The sequence below is a fragment of the Typopeltis vanoorti genome, chromosome 6 (genome assembly GCF_054136105.1).
Source record: "Typopeltis vanoorti isolate ZY-2024b chromosome 6, IOZ_Tvanoo_1.0, whole genome shotgun sequence".
In the NCBI taxonomy this organism is placed as follows: domain Eukaryota; kingdom Metazoa; phylum Arthropoda; class Arachnida; order Uropygi; family Thelyphonidae; genus Typopeltis; species Typopeltis vanoorti.
This window is the reverse complement of record NC_143554.1, coordinates 134,509,980-134,524,905: the sequence shown is the minus strand read 5'-3', so window position 1 is coordinate 134,524,905 and position 14,926 is coordinate 134,509,980. Positions and strand designations below refer to the sequence as shown.

The 14,926-nt window shown below is 34.2% G+C and overlaps 1 protein-coding gene across 1 annotated transcript in view; it reads left to right on the top strand.

Annotated features, from left to right (window-relative positions):
- Positions 1 to 14,926, top strand: part of Ctr9 (RNA polymerase-associated protein Ctr9) — a 340,468-nt gene that overhangs the window by 291,813 nt on the left and 33,729 nt on the right. Inside the window, exon 20 of the mRNA XM_090393725.1 lies at positions 5,940 to 6,080. Coding sequence (XP_090249851.1) covers positions 5,940 to 6,080 — 141 coding nt within the window. The remainder of the gene's footprint in view (positions 1 to 5,939; positions 6,081 to 14,926) is intronic.

Below are 14,926 nucleotides of genomic sequence, written 5' to 3'. Positions count from 1 at the left end.
TCCAAAATCTGTAAACCTTTCTTTTATGATTGTTCTTACTATGGATTCCTGTAGATCGAACTTCTTGCTAGCTCACAAATTTTCATTCCGCCTTCAAAATCCTTAATAATGTTGAGTTTTGTTTGCAAAGTCAATGTTTTTCTTTTCTTGCTAGCTGTAGAAGAATCGGACTTGCTTCTTTTGGATGACATTATTATTTTTTATGTGATAAAATTTTTATCACATAAAAAATAATTAAACAATCGCAAGGTTTGTAGACTATAAAAATCTTGTATGAATGGAGACCGCGAGAAACACATCAGTGCTTGTTCACAGCATGTGCGGCATTGGCGAATGCGGCCGGCACCTGAAAGATACGACTGGTGGTGAGGCGTGAAGTGGGACGGGAATACGTACATATAAGAAACCACGTAACTCCGAATTCGCGTAAGTCGGGGTATGACTGTATATAGAAGCTGATGCCTTCATATAAATTGCCTTAGTATTCCATAATGCAAAGCACACATCCTTTCAATGCTATTGTAATTTTTATGTGTGCATTATGAGAAGGGACCACTACCCAGACCAGTTTTGACCTTTATTGAGGTCTCATTAGTTGGAGCTAGATTCAAAAGAGATAACAAGATTACAGATACTGGATAATGCTTTGCAAGATGGACTTGATCTTTGATTATTTATCCCTTTATTGGTTTTTGAAAGAAAAAATGTAATTTGGTTTGACGCCAACAATTTTCATCTGGAAATCTCTTTTGTGCTACTGAAAATCAAGCTTCCTCTTTCACACATTTCTTTAGCAGAAATTAAAGCTATGAAGTCACTAAGCTTCAACTGCCATCTAATTATTACATTAGCAGACAAAGGAAAAGCCACTGTGGTTATGGACTCTTCTGAATACAAAAGAAAACAGATCTCTCTTACTACATGACAGATCCATTTACCAGAAATCTGAGTGTAGTCCCACCAATAGTTGACTCAGAAACTTAAACCTCACTATTAGGTGAAGTCACAAGCCTTTGGTTTACCAAAGGACAAAGAGAAAGGCATTTCTCTTTGTCCTGTTATGGATTGTGTAGGCTCACATTGGTAACTCCTATTCTTTCATAAAAAAATTCTTCTGATTTCCTACATAAAGTGCAAAATCTTTCCCTTCAACCTAATGACTTAATAATCATCTTCTATATTGAATCACTGTTCAGTAACATGCCTCTGGAAGATTCCCTTCATCTATTATTTTAATCGCTAATATAGCCTACTTTCGTTTAAGAGTGCCCCTTTTTTTTACAGTGTCATTGGCTCTTTACTCAAATCTTAGGGCATTATTGAAGTGTTATAAAACTAATGTATGAAGAATAATATAGGAGGAACATTTGGACACCTTTTTTTGGATGTTGGTTTCTGTCTCCTTGTCCTGGCAATATGCATTCATCTGCTATTAAGCTGTTAAAAGGAAGAGGGTTTTGGGAAAGTGGGGGTAAAGTTATGTGGGGAAATTATTTGAAAAAACCTAGATTTTTCATATATATATATATATATATATATATATATATATATATATATTATTATTATTATTATTATTATTATTATTAAGGGTGGGTAGAGAGCGTTTGGGAGAGGGGGAGATGAGAGAAGTATCTGAAGATAGATATTTTTGGGGGGAAGAGGAGGGATTGATGGGGAAAAATCAGGGGTGGGAGTAACAAGATGTGAACCGTTTTGACACTGTGTCATCTTTGGAACTTGTGGGGGAAGTGGAGGCTATGTCATGTCGGCTAGGTGTTTCTGTCTTTGGTGGCTTGTGTTGTCTCCTATTGGTCGGAGTCTTGACCTGATTTTTATGTTATGGAGCTTCCAACTCTCGGAGATTATGTAGGGTCTATGGACATTTATTGAGTTTTCGTTGCATTTTATGGCTATCGTTTCCAATATTCTAAGCATTGTTTCATTGTCTTGTATGTCTAATATCATGGTCTTGTTGATTTGTGGGGTATGTTTCTGTTCAAGGGCATGGACTGCTATTTCAGTTTTTCCTGTACTTTGTATCCTGTTTTTCATTTTGTTGCGTTTTTTATTGTTTAAATGTTCTGGGATAGGGATGTTACAGTCATGGAAGTGTTCTTATAGCCTTGCCCATAAAGACCTGATAGTTGAGCAGGTGATAGGTGACATCACAGTCTTTTTGGCAAGGAAATTTGTAAACAACGGTGTGGTGTTCTAATATTTCTTTGTGTGTTTGAGATTTTGTCGGTTTGACCATACATAATCTCTGAGAAGGAAACCACTTTCCTTCATAATGTGATCCATATGGATAATGAATAACAGAAGGGATAATGTACATCCTTGTCTGACAACAGATTAAACATAAAACCATATCCCTGTACTTCAATTCTAACTGCTAACTTACCGGTAGTAAGAGCTTGATCATTGAAGATAGCTCTGGCTCTGTGAGTTAGTGTTTTTAGAATACCGTATTTTTGAGCCGGATGATGGTGTGATTGTATGTGTAAATATCTCTCTGTATGTGTAGGGTTTCTAATGAACTTCAGGATAATGATAATGAACTTCAGGAAGGTCTGTGACTAGTGTATCTAGGAAGGGCAGACAGTCATTAGTTTCCTGTTCCATTGTGAAGTGTATTTTAGTGTTGACTATTTAAATACACTGACAATGTGTCTAGACCATGTGACCAAATAGCAAAATAAAAGAAAATAATTATTTTCTTTTATTCTGTGTTGTGAATTAATACCATTAAATAAACTGTCAAGGTATATCCAGAATGGCTTCTAGCTTCAAAAAGGTTGTCCCATGCATTATGCTGTGGAAAAGGGACTCTTAAGTTCAAATCTTTTCTCTGACCTCATTAGTCTTCATCAAATGATCAAGCTAAGTAAGCTAACTATAGATAAAAGTGGCAAGATATATCATCCTACAAAACAAGTATCTGAAATCCAAAAGTACATCTGCAAACATAGAACAAATATGCTAACGATAGCCCGCTGGTTAATTTTTCAGGTTGTTAAAAGAAAAGCACACTTTTGTAGATATGTATCCAAATATATATATATATATTAGTTATTAATATAATTATATAAGTATATATCTTAGATTGAATAACAAATAAAATTCATCTTGTTTGAAATAAGTTACAAGTAGTTTTATTCAAAGTTATAGTGAAAGAAACTGGTCAATGAATTTTCTGTTTCACAAATTCTGACTTCATTTGAGCTTTCAGATCATTAAATGATTTATATATATATATATATACAGTGGTATCACGCTAATCCGAACCTCTTTAGTTCGAACCCTCCAGTAATCCGAACTGCGGTTTGAAAGGAAAAAAAAAAGTTTTATTTATTACGTATTATTATTTTATGTACTATTATTTTTATTTAATAATTATTATTTTAACTGTTATTATTTATTTTATTATTATTACAGTACAGTACAGTGTTTTTTTCATACTGTCGATTGTACAGTTATACTGTAGACCTATTTTGATTTATTGTGTGTTCAAGTTTGCTTTTTTATACTGTACAGTACGTACCCGTATTGTCAGCATGTATCACTGCTGTCCTTAATGAACTGATTAGTCACCATTGCAGTGTTTGTTTATCTTTATGTTCCTTCAACAACAACGACTTAGCCTAAAGCCTGGTTGTATATAATGCTCAGTTTTTCTTTGGTTATTGAAATGAAATGTTGCCTGAGTTGTCGTTTATTGTTTTGTGTTTTTGTGAGTTTTCAGTGAATGATTATCGATTGTTTTAGTAAGTGATTTTATTTTTCAGATAAATTTTTAAAGTGACAGTTTTATTGTTTATTAACTTCATTTTTTATTTTACTGTTTTTAACACTAAAATTTATTACGTTAAAATGGCTACCAGGTCGAAGCCTAACAAAAGAAAACACGTAACATTATCATTGTCGGATAAGTGTAAAATAATTCAGCCATAAACTTGCTACTAAATACAATGTCGGCAAATCTACAATCAGTGACATAAAAAAAAACATAGATAAAATTTTAACTTATGTTTCAACCACAGAAGAAGGACCAAGCAAGAGACAAACTCTGAAAACAAGTGATTTTTCTTTACTTGATTCTGCTGTTTACACGTGGTTTCTTCATTAAAATGTTTCTGCTTTAAAATGTCTCCATCTCCAGAGACATTTTAAAGCAGAAAGCTAAGCATTTCCATTCACAAATTTACCCGGATCAGAAATTCAAAGCAAGTGATGGTTGGCTAGAAAAATTTAAGACATGCCACAGTATTCGGTATCTATCAATATCAGGGGAAAAACTGTCTAGTGACTTTTCTGCTGTAGAACCATTCCAAAAAGCTTTTTTTAGAAAAAATTCTTGAATTAAATTTAACCGATGATCAAATTTATAATGCGGAGGAAAGTGGTCTTTGTTGGAGGTCGTTACCAGAGAAAACTCTAGTTCACAGAAATGAAGCCTCAGCACCCGGTTGAAAAATGTACAAAGAGTGTGTCACGATAATGCCTTGTGCAAACGCCTCAGGAAAACATAAATTAAAGTTACTTATGATTGGAAAATCAAGAAACCCAAGACCATTTAAGAACTGCTGCCTTCCGGTTTTGTACCCAAGTCAATGTAAAGGATGGATGAATATGGAACTTTTTTCAAACTGGTTTCACAACGATTTCGTACCGTCTGTTAAAACTTATTTAAAATCCCAGAATTTGGAACAGAAAGCACTTTTATTATTGGATAACTGCCCTGGATATCCTCCGGCAGATGAATTGATTAGTAAGGATGAAAATTTTACGGTTATGTTTTTGCCTCCAAACTATACTCCATTGTTGCAACCAATGGATCAGAACATAATACAATCCATTAAATTAAAATATCGTAAAGACCTGCTTTTAAATGTAATTTCCCAAAATTATGACATTACCACATCGATAAAAAACATAAATTTGAAGGATGTAGCATTCTTAGTTGCTGCTGCTTGGGAAGCCGTTGAACCTGAAGCAATTCAAGCATCATGGAAAAAACTGTGGCCTTCTAAGAATTTACCAAGATAACTATGGTGATACACAAAAAGAGGAAATTCAAAACGTGCATGATTTGGTTAAAAATATAAATCCAGATGTTGAAATTTCACAAGCAGATGTTACAGAATGGATTACAGGTAGAACCGAAAGTGAATTCGAAATCAAATCAGATGCTGAAATTATAAATATGACGATGCAGAATGAATTAGAAGACGATGATGACGATGAAGAACTCGAAGAAAAAAAAGTAAAACATGGAGAGGCAGTTGACAGTTTCAATATGTGTATAGAATAGGCTAAGCAGAATGATATGCCATTCCACAAAATTTTGTTGCTAATGCAGCTCCGAGAAGAAGCATTCGAAAAAAGTTTAGCTTCCAAGAAGCAAAAGAAAATCGGTGACTTTTTTACAAAGAAATAAAAAAAAGTTTTTGTGTTATTTTGTGAAACTTTTTTTTTGCGTTCTGTACAAGAAAGTGATAATTTTTACGCAAATTAAATTATGTATGCACTATGCAATTTTATTAAATCAGAATTCTCAACAATACAGTACATACACTTTTTGGGCATCCTTTGCGTAGATCATCAAGGCTGGTACAGCCACGTTTAATTTTTATGTTACAGTACAGTAGCTTTTTTTCTATTAGTTACCTCATTTATTTACAGAATTAAATTGATGTATCATTAGAAGCTGATTATTTTTGTCTGATTATTTTCCCCCAAGAGGCAACAGTAACGCTAGTTATTGTTGCCTCTTGGGGGAAATTTGCTAATCCGAATGAGCACGGTTTTTATTAGTTCTGATTAGCGAGATACCACTGTATATAAAATATTGACCAATATTAGATATTCTTAGAAAATGCTTATTTGATTGTGGTAACTTTAAATTCATAATCCTAGTCAGTTATCTTATTTTAATGTAGAAAGCTGTTTTCAAAGAGACCTAAGAAAATAACCATGAAAGATGATGGCTTGACTGCTAAACAGCGAAGTCGGGTAGTTTCAAAAGCTACGATATCATCAAGTGAGGATTCAGACAGTGACAGAGAAAAAAAGAGAGAGAGGTAATTTTTGTGTTCTTTGATTCTTACATGCAGTGTTTTTATTTATCTTTTTTTTTTTTCAATCTAGTAACTGATTGTAATATTCTTTGTTATTGAATTAAAATTTTAAGTCAGTTCTTATGAACAATGATAGTTATCATATTCCTTTTACGAGTACAAGTTAACTCTGGTTTGCTGTGATTCAAGTATAAGCCCATCTGGTTATAAGACAGTGTAGTTCAACTTATAGATTTTAGCAAACACTAGAACTGTATAAAAATAAATTGATTTATTAACATATTCTATCACATTTCATTGCTGTATTTGTGACTTCATGAAAGATAAATGGAATGAATATCTTCATGAAGGATAAATGGCCAATACACATATTGGCCATGGAATTAGAAACCTTTATGCAGATATATGTAAACATCATGAACTGTATATGCAAAATACTTGGTCATCTCTGTCACAACATGTTCTAGGCAACTATTTAAAGAATGCTGCTGCTGGTCAGTAATTGTCTATAGCAGTGGTTCTTAACCGGTGTTCCCCGGAACACTTGTGTTCCGTGAACTGGTTACAAGTGTTCCGCCAGTGGAAGATGTCACATGACACAGTTCTGAATGTAATTGGCTAGTCTGAATAAAAAATGTCAAGGGAATTATTTCCGTTATAACAGAACAATTAACAATATTGGAAGACAAGATTTCAAGTTACTTTCCTTACTTAAATACACACAATTATTACTGGATATGAAATCCATTTGGCACAGTTAATACATTGAGTTGTGAATTTTCGTTACAAGAAGAAGAACAATTAGTTACCTTGTCAATGGATTGTACTCTAAAAATGAAATTCTCTGAAATAACTCTTGAGGAATTTTGGATTTTTGTGCAAGCCAGCTCTCTCTACAAGGGCACTGAAAATTTTGTTACAATTTTCAACATCATATTTGTGTGAGCTCGGTTTCTTATTAATCCAGATAAAAACTAAAAAGCGTGAAAGACTTACTAATATACACAAAGAGATGAGGGTAGCTTTTTAACACATACACTGCTCAAAACAATTAAGGGATATTTTAGCTTCTGTCAGATAATTATAAATTTCTGCAAATAATTATAACTATTGGGTACTTTATACATGAATAAATATTTTTTACTTATGGAGAGGGTGCAATTGATGAGATATTGTTTAAATAATCGATATTTATTACAAATTTAACAAATTATACATTTTAGCGTGAAATAATTTCAACAAGAATAACAACAACAAAATATCCCCTAATTGTGAGCAGTATATTAGACCTGATATTGCTAAAATCTGCAGAAGCCAACAAGCTCAAGTATCACATTAAAATAGGTTCCATTTTTATAAAAGGCGAGTCCATGCATATTTTTATTGTTAGTTTTATGACCCTAATGCTTTTGATGTTCCCCAAATTTTTCTTATAATCAAAAGTGTTTCATGACTTTGAAAAGGTTAAGAATCACTGGTCTATAGTGTTGATCGCAATGAGAAAAACAAAGGATCTTTTGGAGTTCAATAAAGGGCTTATTGTAGGTCCCATTTGGCTGGCGCCACATGTGAAAACAGCAGAGCTGACTGTTTCTCAAAAGGTTAGATATTCTGAGTGTTTGATCAGTGGAAAAATAACTCACATTGCTTGTCTAAGAGATGTAACTGTGATACTAAGATAGTCTGTCAGGAACAAGATTGTTGTTGTCTGAGAAGGCTTGTATAGACAAACACAACTTCCTGTGAGCAGCAATTGATGAAGCATTTAATGAAGGCTGTTCCTGATCTGTATCTCACTAATTATGTGCAGGGAATTGAAGAGAATCGGTATTGGAAGTTGCATGCACAGGAAAACCTCACTTCATGCGGATTTGATATGCACAATAATCAGTTCGTTTGATTGAGTGAAATGATACTATTTCCCGCTTTAAGTGAATGATTAATCAGTTAACGAGAAATTTTTTTTTTGTCACCAATCTGCAGCAAGCAGTGGCACTTGTCAATGTAACAGCAGTGCTGCCGCTCACTGCAGATTGGCTACAAAAAATTTCACGTTAACTGATTAATCACTCGCTTAAAGCGGAAAATAGTATCATTTCATTCAATTGCACATGTTGAATTCGCAGTGATTGAGCAAGAGAACAGAGTTTGCATGTATGCTTGCGATGATAGCTCTTTAAGTCAACTGTCGAGTGTCGCTAGCCACCACTGTTCTCTTACTCAATCACTTTTCCTTCATTTTGCTTTAATTTAGATACCTATAAGGCTTTATTATATTCAACCCCTGATATGGAACCCCTGGATAATGAAGATGTGAGAAATTTGCTCAATTTCCATTCAGAACAATTAAGCGAGAATGATCTCCTTCAACTAGAAGAGCAGCATGCATATGAAGAAGAAGATGAGGAGTGCAAATGAGAAGAGAATGTTACAACTAAGAAGCTAACTACATAAGAACTTGAGCTAGTTTTCAATCACATTGATTATGCTAAGGAAATTTTGTTTAATGCTGATCCTGATAGAACAAAGCTTTGAAGTCTATCGAAATCTTGATAAAGCGATTGCCAGCTATCACAAATTGCATAATGAGATGAAAATATCGTGCACTATTCAGACTTCTTTACTTAATTTTTTTTTTGTAAAAAAAAGTAGCTCAATCAAATGTTTAGACATTAAATAAAAATTTAAACAATTGATTTTTATTATCCTCTAATATAGCTTATAAAGTTTTTTCAAATTTATGCTATCTGATGGATGAATTATAATTATTCCTATTGTATTCGCTTAACACGATTTTGCTTAGTGCGCATTAATTGATGGATTAATTAATTGCGTTAAGCAAGGTTATAACAATTCTTCTGGTTAACTGGATGCCTTGTTTTATTGTTGTGTTCCATATTTTAATAATCTATGATGAATATAAATATATATATTGAATGGAGTTGGAGATAAGCTACATCCCTGTCTGACACCCTGATTTATTTCAATCTCTTCTGTTAATTTAATTACCTAATCGTAACTGTATTTTTGTATCTTTATATAAACTTTATAGCTTGTACCAAATGTAATAGACATCCTTGTTTTTTCATTATATTCCATAGTTTTTCTCTGTGTATATTATCAAAAGCTTTCTCATAATCTATAAAGCCCATATGAGTCTCTAAATTAAAAATTAAATTGTCTTTTTTTTTAATTTGTTTTAGCCCATAAATACTGTCTTCCATGTGTGAAACCATTTTGTTCTTCTGAGAGTAGATTGTTTGCAGTGTTTCTAAGTCTTTTATTCAGGATTTTACTGTAAATTTTGTAACCTGTATTTAATAAATTATTTCTATGTAATTTCCACAATCATTTCTTTTCTCCTTTCTTAAATATATATATATATATATATAAAACCTTAGCTTTTAACTCATCGAATGGAACCTCACATTTCCTCCAACAGTTATTCATTTTAAGAATCTGTGATGTACCGTATATGTCAGCGTATAGGACGACTGGCATATAAGATGAGGCCTAAATTTTAGGCTATTTTAAGTTTTAAGCTTATGTCGGTTTTTTAAGACGCCCCCCCCACAATTTCTTCTTTCTTATATTAATGCAATGTTAGGTATTGTTGTTATATCTATTATTTTTATATCTATGCATATCCGTTATTTTTTTGCATAGCATAGATTTAGTATTTACGCGAATTACCCTAATTAAAAAAGTAATTAGCTCCAATTTTAATTAATTATTAATTTTGCATTTTTTTAAAATTTTGGATTATTAAAATTGTTATCATTTAAAATCATGGAACCAGCAACAAAACGAAGAAAGTATGAAGCTCGAGTTAAAATAAGGGTAATTGAAATGGCAAAGCAAACTAATACACCTGCTGTCCCATAAGAAACCGAACTTTTGATAGAAAATAAAACACATTCCAATTACAATTATTCAAATCATTTATTTCAATCAATATACTCTCCCTCAGCTTTGATACAGTGTTTGGCATGATCAATGAATTCATTATATAACAAAGTTTTTTATATCGGTTTTTGGGATACTGTTGAGGGTTGTGGTTATTGCCACTTGAACGTTTTCAGTGGTGTCATATCACTTTCCTTTCATCGGCAAATGAAGTCGGGGGAAGAGAAAATAGTCACAGGAGGGTATTAAATCAGGTGAATATGGCCAGTGATCCAACACACAAACTTGGTTTTTGCTCAAAAACTGTCTCACAATGTTCGAACGATTAGATGGTGCATTATCGTGCAAAAGTGAACAGCTGCCTGCATCACAATATTCATGCTGTACGCACCGAATTCTCGCTGTCAATCGCTTCAAAACTTCAAGATAAAACTCACCATTGACCGTTTGGCCAGGCGGAATGAATTGTTTGTGGATAATGCCCTTGGAATTGTAGAAACAAATCAGCATTATCTTTACTTTTGACTTTTCCAAGCGACCTTTTTTTTTTTTTCTTTTTTTTTTTTTTTTGGATGCCACTCTTCTGGTGGTCTCCACTCAGCACTCTGGTGCTTTGTTTTGGGCTCATACTCAAAACACCATGTTTCGTCACCAGTAACAATCATTTCAAGGAAGTTTGTCCTTACAAGCGGTTTTAATGAGGTCCTTGCAGTGTTCAATTCAATACATTTTTTGGTCGTCAATCAACTTGTGGGGAACATATCGTGAATTCAATTTACGAAGGCCCAAACTCTTGGTCACAATGTTGCGTACAGTTGATTTTGGAATCCCCAATTCATCTTCAATCAATCTGATGGAAGATTTCGGGTTTTCTTTGATGAAATCACGCACCTTTGGATGTTAACTTCGCTCAATCCAGTTTTTGGACTGCCTGGCTTTTCGTCGTCCTCAAGCGTCTTGCGACCCCTTTGAAATCACTTAAGCCACTCGTAAACTTGAGTACGGGATAAGCATCCATCACCGTAAGCTTTTTGTAGCATTTGATGTGTTTCAGTAAAGCGTTTACCAAGTTTAACACAAAAGTTAATCGCAGCTCTCTGTTTGAAACTCACTTTCCGACCGTTTGTCAAAACACACTGTCACTGTTGTAACTATAATTCGTGAAACAAATGTCATAAACAGTTGACACAACACTAATGAAGGTTGCCGCTTTTGACAACTAAAAGATACAACGGGTGGCGCCACTAGTTTCTTCTATTTTCAAAAAGTTCGGTTTCTTTCTGGACAGAGGGTGAATATATGTATATATTTTTTTTAATTTAGTTCCTATTGTTTAATAATTGTACTGAAGATGTTTTATGATACATAAGACAAAATATTTACATATTAAAAAATTATCTGCTATGAGATACGTGTTATTTTATAGTTATGAATACTCCACAGGTTTCGCTATACAAGAAAATACAGGATACTATGATAGTCATGCATGATAAGTTTACATGATTACAACTTCCTGTTGACAAATTTCTTGCAGACTATTTGCCATGACTCTAAGATTGTCATCTTTTATATTTCTGTCTTCTAACTGTATCAATCCACCTAGATCTTCTCAGCTGCCAAGATGGCAAATAAAAAGAACTAGAGGAAGATCCAGCTAACCTTCCTCTCCCCATACTGTTGAAGTGAATATACCACTTCAGGTTAGCTCTGTCAGGTTTCTTCTGAATATCTTAATTTTTAATGTGATATTGCCATCTGAAGATTTACTTTTCTAAGTTTTCTCAGAACTCTTGTAGTTTTGATCAAATGTTTTTATTCTTTAACTAAATTCTCAGATCCATAAGTTAAAACTGATTTGAACACTGCCTAGTATGTAGCTAGTTTAGTGTTTGTTTCAATAATGAAATACCATTAGTTGGCATATTGAAAAGAACTATAAAACCAGAAGAGCAAGAAATCTGAACTTGACTGCCTCTATTTGGTCTGAACCCAGCTTGTTCTTCTCCAAGTTTCTCTTCCACAATCTTTCTCAATCACTTTTCACGTATGCTAGCACAAATCTTACTTGGAACACTTGATAGAGAAATTATTATATAATTCTCACATTTAGCTATATTCCCTCTTTTTTTAAAAAATGACTATTAGAGTCTTGTTGCCTTTTGTGCCATCAGAAAAATTTCCACCTTTCTCGCTTCTTACATTAAATGCCATGGGTCTGAGCAGTCTGGACTTGCAGAGCATGCTATTGACACTAAACATAGAGTTCTTCATAAAAGTTGTTTCCTCATAGAATGGCTTTATAAGGAAAAGTGCAAAACTTTACTTCACTGTCCTAACTCAAACAGATCTGATGGTCTGCATCTATCTCGTTTGTGGGAGATAGTACTTTTTAAATCAGCTAATTTTTCCTAATTTTATTTTGTCTGAATATACATACTTTTTTTTAATAAATGGAAATTATTGACCTTTTATAGTTATCTTACACTAGCTACTTAGGTGGTGCTGTTTAGAATTGTCTGTTAATGTTTAATTACCATTCGGTGATCTTGTATACTGATGATGTCTGTCATACTTCGGAAAAAATTCTGTTCTAATAAAGTTATTTACTTGATAAATATAAAAGTTATTAACAATGCAGGTTTCTTTTGAATATCTTAATTTTTTCAATAGTTTAGCATTTTTATTAGTTTCTCTCTTATTCCATATGAATTTATTAAACTGGCTCCTCCCAATACCAGCTTTGCTTATTCTGTTGCCCTTTTACACACACACACACATTGCTGCAAGTTCTGTGTGGACTGGGTTCAAGAGCAAAATGATCTGGTTATATTATTTTTAAAAAGATGGAAGTTGTAGTCTTTGGGATTACTTTATAGGGAAGGCTGTTCTGCAGCCTCAATGTTGTTGAAATTAAAGATGAATGAGAGTAGCAGATTCAATGTCAGCAGTTCAGCTGTAAAAAGATGAGGAACAGTTGTTGCTGCTGTTTATTCTAGATTTAGCAGAAATTGGTCTGTGGCAGGGGGTCAAAACAATGCCCATGAAAATATATGTAGAAGAGGGAGTGTACAGTAACTGACCATCTATGACGAGAATCCCTGTAGTGTAAATCCAGCGGTAGTGATGCCTCATACTTGTGTTAATAGTGCAAATAACTTTTCTTACGTTTGTAGGGAAGAGATGTTTGCAAGCCAGATAAAGGCCATCACTCCATTAGTGAAAAAAAAGACATAAGATCAGGGACAGAACAGGTCTGGGCCCTACACACAAGCTGAGGTATGTGTGCAAGAAATCTTCCAAAGTGGCAAAGTGTCGATGCCATTTGCTGATCCTATGGTTTTTTTTTTTTTTTGGGGGGGGGGGGGGGGAGCCAAGCAATCATGTAAATAACTGCTAACTTCTGCATGGTACCACCTGTTTTGGGAGGCATCACAAGGTAAAATAAGTGGACAATAGCTGACCCAAATATATCATATGCTCTCCACCCACTTCCACATGCTGAAGAACTCCCCTCTCCCGAATCTCTAAAAGAATTTTCCATTGATTCAGAGGACAGGGATGAACTGATGTTGGGGTCTCCTGAGCCTTCAGCATCTTTATGATCCATATGTCGGCCATGGTGTGTGTCATCTATTCTCACATAAGAACTGAACAATCTTGTTCGCAGTCTGGAGTTGTCCAAGGCCAAATGGAGTTACTGGGATCAAGACTTACAATGGAATTTTCTCAAGGGAAATGTCTGAGTGACTTCGTTTCACAGTCGTCATGAGCAGTTTGCACCTTAGTACTGCTGTTTTTTGTGTGAATGGGACAGCCGAGCAAGGACTTTGCACAATGTGAAGAGAGACTGGCCTATGAGGAAATCTCTGAAGGGCGAAGGGAAGAATGTGCAACACCCAGCACTGGCAGAAATACACAAATTTCTGCTACCACTCCTACACATGAAACTTGGTTTGGTAAAAAAAAACTTTGTGAAACCATGGACCGGACTGGATCAGCTTTCAAAGTACCTGGCTGACGAATTCCCCCGGCTCAGTGAAGCATAAATTAAAGAGGGAGGTTTTGGGTCCTCAGATCCGAGAACTCTTCATTAATGAGATGTTCAACAACCTGCTACAGAGTGATGAAAAAAAGCTTGGGACACATTTTGTCTGGTGTCAGCTAACTTCCTCAGAAATGTCAGGGCAGAAAACTACAAGGAACTGGTTGAAGACTTGTTGTCTCTGTATCACAAACTTGGCTGCAATATGTCCTTAAAAATACACTTGGATTTCTTTCCCGACAACTGTGGCATCGTTAGTGATGAGCAATGTTTCCATCAGGAAATTTCAATGATTGAGTAACAATACTGAGGAAAGTGGTCCACTTCTATGTTGGCATTCTACTGTTGGACACTCGCTAGAGATAATCCTGAGCAGCCAAGAAGCAACAGGCAAAGCGACGTGGGATGTAGACCTGCTAATCAAAGAAAACTTGTTGAATGATTTGCAATTCTAATTTATTGCATACAAATTAATTATTATCAAATATGAATTAGCATCATCTAAATCTATGTACTTTGTAGATTATATAACCATGGAAACACATAAAACATGTAATATAAATTATAAGAAAACTGTTATTTGGAAACATTTACAAAATTAGAATAAATTTTGAATGTTCAAAATATTAGAATAATCCAGATTTTTCTGATTGGTTTTGAGGAGAGCATAGAAATAGCATATATTTCAGTAGCTATAGGACTGACTCGTGTGAGGAATTGTTTGCATGTGGATTTGAGTTAATCATTTGCTAAACATGGGTCGAACGAGTGACATATCGGAAGCTAAGAAGTTTTGTATGGTTTCTCTACGTAAAGAAAGCCAAACTCAACAGATTATAGCTAAGGAATTGAAATAGTCTCAAGCAAGCATGAGTAGAGTAGTGAGACAGTATTCTAATAA